This window comes from Notothenia rossii (genome assembly GCF_949606895.1).
Source record: "Notothenia rossii genome assembly, chromosome: 8".
Lineage (NCBI taxonomy): Eukaryota > Metazoa > Chordata > Actinopteri > Perciformes > Nototheniidae > Notothenia > Notothenia rossii.
Genome location: NC_136906.1, coordinates 35806549 through 35811577, shown reverse-complemented (window position 1 = coordinate 35811577; position 5029 = coordinate 35806549). Strand labels below are relative to the sequence as shown.

The following is a 5029-nucleotide window of genomic DNA, read 5'->3' as shown; positions in this document are numbered from 1 at the left end:
ATGAGCGGGTTCTCAAAAGAAGGAAAAATTCAAAGCAGCCAGGATAAGGGTTAAACAATAATCTGCTTTAATGGCAAAAACATACAAATACATCACCTAATCACAAAGCACTCTGCAGAGTACTCCGGGCTCGGGTTCTACCACCGTGTGAGACACGTCTCAGGAACGGCAAGTCAAAAACAAGAGCGCCGATCTTCAAAATGTTCACAACATTTATACACAGGTGGGGAGGAGTTTTATCGCTTGCTCTTCCCTATTTGTTATTGGCGAGTTCACTTCTGAGCGAGCTAGCCAGTGAGTTGGTAGTGTTCCATTGGTCGGTTTCACTTCTGGGCGGGATCCCAGGTAGTAAGTCAGTTTGTTGATTCCATGTTGCTTCTGTGCGCGTGTGTGTGTGTGTGTTTCTGTCCCTCTGCCCTTAGGCAGATCCCCCAATCAATGATTTGGAGTCATGACAGAGGACTCTTTGACAGGACACATACTCATTCCCCCTAAACATCTTCAACATACACAAACATCGTATCATGTATCTTATCACACAACAGTCACCTGTTTTTCTCTATGAAAGCCATATTTGTAAATATCCAAAGGCCATAGGTCCCATGACAGTCACCGCATCAGTCAACCAACATAAATTAATTGTTCTTGTGGCTTAATGGCTTCCCTGAACTTCCCTTCACCCCAAAGTCAGCTTACTAGGAATGAATACATTTGATTGATAAGCTCAAAAGGACGTTTATCTCGTTTACTGCTGGGTGACCCAAGTCTCAAGGCCTGCAGGATGTGTAGGAGATAAATAATTAATTCTACAAGACTTTAACTGCCTTATATCTGAAAATGTATCCGGGAATTCCCCTGTTAATTGCAAGGACTATTGATAATTAACAGAGAGACCCTAGGGGCCTCTTCTTGGTATCTGCTAGGCAGAAGTCACTTAATGCAGAAATCACAAGTTTAACACACATTCTATATATGAGGTGACATTAAAATGAATATACCAGATTGAACTTTCCTGCCATAACACGTTACTTTAATACTTCAAATAATTCAAATAATACTTCAGAATAACGAACATAGTTGACAATTGGTATGACCCCGACGTGATCTCGTTCCACCGGGAGAGCAGTTGCAGTTTTCAAAGGAGCTTGAACAATGCTGGCAGACATACACTCGGACCCATACAGAAAGGTTAAGAAGTACCTGTTTATTCAAAATCTTCAATAGATTACATAGTGAACAATAGGAGTGTGTGTCTGTCTGGTAAGTTGGACTCCTGAGAAAGACTGCTGAAATTAATGTCAAAACAAGCCTAAATTGATAAACATTGGTATCCTATAACACAGGGGTCACCAAACTACGGCCCGGGGGCCGGATCCGGCCCGCCACCCCCCTTTGACCGGCCCCCACCCCCTCTGCCCCCCACTACTTGAACCGGCCCTATGAGGCAAATCCCCAAAAGTCGTCATGGCTTATTTTTTTCAAATTGATTTTTGGAAAATAATAACATGTCTGCGTTTGGTATTTTGTTGATTTTGTTTCAGTTAAAAAAATTATATTTAGTTATAAAATAAAATGCACTATATTTGCCGAATTGTCGTCACCCGACATCTTGGAGATCAAGTGAGTGACAGACAACGCACGCGTAGAGAGCTGTCAGTGTTCAGGACAGCAAAAATGGCTAACGTTAAACGAAAAGTTGATAGAGAGTGCAGAATTTTCAAAGAACAGTGGACCAACGACTATTTTTTTGTTCAGTATAAGGACCGTGCCGTTTGCATTATCTGTAAAGAGAGTGTGGCGGTTTTCAAGGAATATAATCTTCGTCGTCACCACGAAACCCGCCACAGTGACTTTGCTAGCTTGCGAGGGCAAGCAAGAGCAGACAGAATTCGCAGAATGAAAAGCGGACTGGCAGCACAACAACAAACATTCATTCGCCAAACCCAGGTAAACCACGCTGCTGTTCGAGCTAGCTTCAAGGTAGCTCACATACTAGCTACCCATGGGAAGCCCTTCACTGATGGGGACTTTGTTAAAAAATGCATCCTTGCTGTGGCCGAGGAGGTGTGTCCCGACAAGAGAGAGGCAGTCAACGGTGTGAGTCTCTCCGCGACTACTATGACCAGGCGAGTAGAAGAATTGGGGGACAACGTTTATGAGCAGCTGAACGAGAAAGCGTCACAATTCAAGTTTTTTGCTTTGGCCATGGATGAGAGCAATGATGTGCAGGACACAGCACAACTGCTCATTTTTATTCGTGGGATTAGCGAAAGCTTTGAAGTGTCTGAGGAGCTGGCAGCACTAAAAAGCCTCAAAGGAACTACAACAGGAGAGGATATTTTTGTCCAAGTGTGCAAAACAATGGAAGAGTTGGGTCTAGACTGGTGTAAATTTGCCAGCATCACTACGGATGGCGCACTTAGTATGGTTGGCACGACAAGGGAGCTAGTAGGGCGCTTGAACAGCGAATTCGAGGAACGAGGTCTCACCCCCCCACTACAAGTCCACTGTCTGATTCACCAGCAAGCCCTATGCTGCAAAGTTTTGAAGTGGGCGTCTGTTATGAAGGTGGTTGTGCACTGTGTCAACTACATCCGAAAAAATGGTCTGAAACACAGACAGTTCCAGGCCTTCCTCTCCGAGCTTGAGTCTGCCTACGAGGATGTGCTGTACTACACAGAAATACGGTGGTTAAGCCGAGGCAAAGTGTTGCGCCGTTTCTACGACCTGCTACCCGAAATCAACTCCTTCCTGCAGTCTAAAGGTGAAACGGTACGAGAGCTGACCGAGCCAGAATGGAAATGGGACCTCGCATTTTTAACAGATGTGACTGAAATGTTGAACCACCTTAACGTTCAGCTCCAAGGCAAAGGGAAGCTAATCAGTGACCTGTATTCCCACATCAAAGCGTTCGAGGTCAAACTAGTGCTGCTTGTGAGACAGGTCGAAAAGCTGGACTTTACGCATCTCCCTGCCACCCGGAGCTACTGCGCTGAGAAACCACCTGTCCCGTTCCCAGTCGAAAAGTGCAAGGATGCACTGGAAATGCTGCAGGGGCAGTTCAGTGTGCGGTTCCGTGAGCTTCATGTCAACGGTAAAGCAATACGTTTGTTCCAGAACCCTTTTGCTGCCGACATAAATGATGCCCATCCCTCTCTTCAGTTTGAACAAGCCGAGTTGCAGAATTGTGATATCCTTAAAGATGCGTTCAAGCCTGACAGTCTCATTGAGTTCTATGCTTCGCTCCCAGGGGAAACCTACCCAAACATCAAACAGCATGCAATGAAGATGTCCACAGTTTTTGGCAGCACCTACATCTGTGAGCAAACCTTTTCCCGCATGAAGCAAACCAAGAATACAACAAGAAACAGACTCACAGATAAACACTTGCATCAGACCTTGAGACTGGCTACCACTAGACTGCAACCAGACATTGAACTTCTCATCAGCCAGAAGCAAACACACAGTTCACACTGATACTGTAAGCACACTGATTTTAACAATTACTGATTTTAATTGCTATAAATATGAAATGTGAAGGCTCTTTTTAATTTGCTACATATGTTGTAAAATTATGTCACAGAGAAAAGCAGACAGCAGCATGTCTTGCCATTTACTGAATATGGTGCTTCTTGTGTTCAATCCGTCTTCCCTCCATGCCAGGGCTCTAGAAGGCACTCTGAAGTGAGGAGAGGAGATTGCTGTTGCTGATCCCATCCCAAAGACAGCACAATTCATCAACAAGTACAAATCCAGCTCACCTACCTATAGGCTACTGATTTTGATTGCCATTATTCTGTATTATTGTTGTGCTTTAGTTTTGAGCCTACACTGCTCATGTCCTTTTCGCCTTGACCTAAACAAAATGTTAACTGAACATGCTCACCTGGATAGGCATAAGAGTTGGCTAGTTCTATTAGTCTACTCATGTTATTATAATTTTGATGTTTTTTATTTATTTATTTATTTTATAGGCCTATTTATTTGACCTTTATTAAGTGCTGCACACAATTATTATTATTATTATTATTATTATTATCATCATCATCAGGCCTACCTATAATTTATAATTTTGAACTCACCTTTGCCAGTGTCAATCACCTCAACTAGGCAGATGTTTCTTACCTTGACAGCTTTGATGTTATTTTTATTAGAAAACAAAGAAATGGAATATCTGTGGTATTTCAAATTAAAGCAAAGTGTGAAGACTCAATTGCTACTTTTGTAAACCACTAGTAAAGATGGTAAACAAATATGTGACAGGAATCAAGTGTTGATATAGTAGTGTGGAAGTAGAAGTGGGGATGGCTGTGCCGGGCTAGTAATCTCTTCTACACAATGAGCTGACTCGGCCCCGGCCCCCCATCACAGTCAGGAACAATAATGTGGCCCCCAGAGAAAAAAGTTTGGTGACCCCTGCTATAACACGTGGCGTTGCTTTGTCACAGGCAGGGTGAGTTCACTTTCTTTTTTCTTACATTTAACCCTGCATGCTATTCGTTTGTCTGTTATTACATGTCGGCTAGAGGCCAATCACTTCAATAAGTATCTCTTGTTACGTTTTAAGTTAACGTGAATGGTTTTAGGCCATTAAGCAGTTGGGACTGCTTGAGGCAAAGACCCAGCCACAGTTGGAAGCTGAGGTTATTGGAGTGAGTGTTTGTGTTAACAACAGTGTGAGGCGGTTTTAAAAAAAAAAGTCCTTTGTGTGATGAGGCCAACCACTTCAATGAGTGTCTCTTGTTACTTTTTAAGTTAACGTGAATGGTTTTAGGCCATTAAACAGTAGGGACTATTTGAGGCAAGGATACAGCCCCAGTGGAACCACCACTGAGGATATTGAAGTGAGTGTTTAAACGACAGTGTGAGGCTGTTTTAAAGAAGTCATTTTTTGAGGAAAAGGCCTGAGGAGTTTGAAGCTTTCAGTGGTTACTTTTTCTGTTTTCAACAAGACATTGTGTGTGGATTACGACGAGAAAAAGCGACATTCGTGCGTCAGATAGACGATATTCTTCTGATTGTGTTTGGA

General features: G+C 43.1%; 1 protein-coding gene across 1 annotated transcript; it reads left to right on the top strand.

Moving 5' to 3' along the window:
* Window positions 1-1896: 1896 nt before the first annotated feature.
* On the top strand, window positions 1897-3477 carry LOC307016180 (general transcription factor II-I repeat domain-containing protein 2A-like; the record flags this gene model as incomplete). Its single annotated transcript, XM_079645217.1, has 2 exons — window positions 1897-2282; window positions 2619-3477. 2 exons carry the CDS (start codon window positions 1897-1899, stop codon window positions 3475-3477), a joined length of 1245 nt encoding a protein of 414 aa, XP_079501343.1.
* Window positions 3478-5029: the final 1552 nt, after the last annotated feature.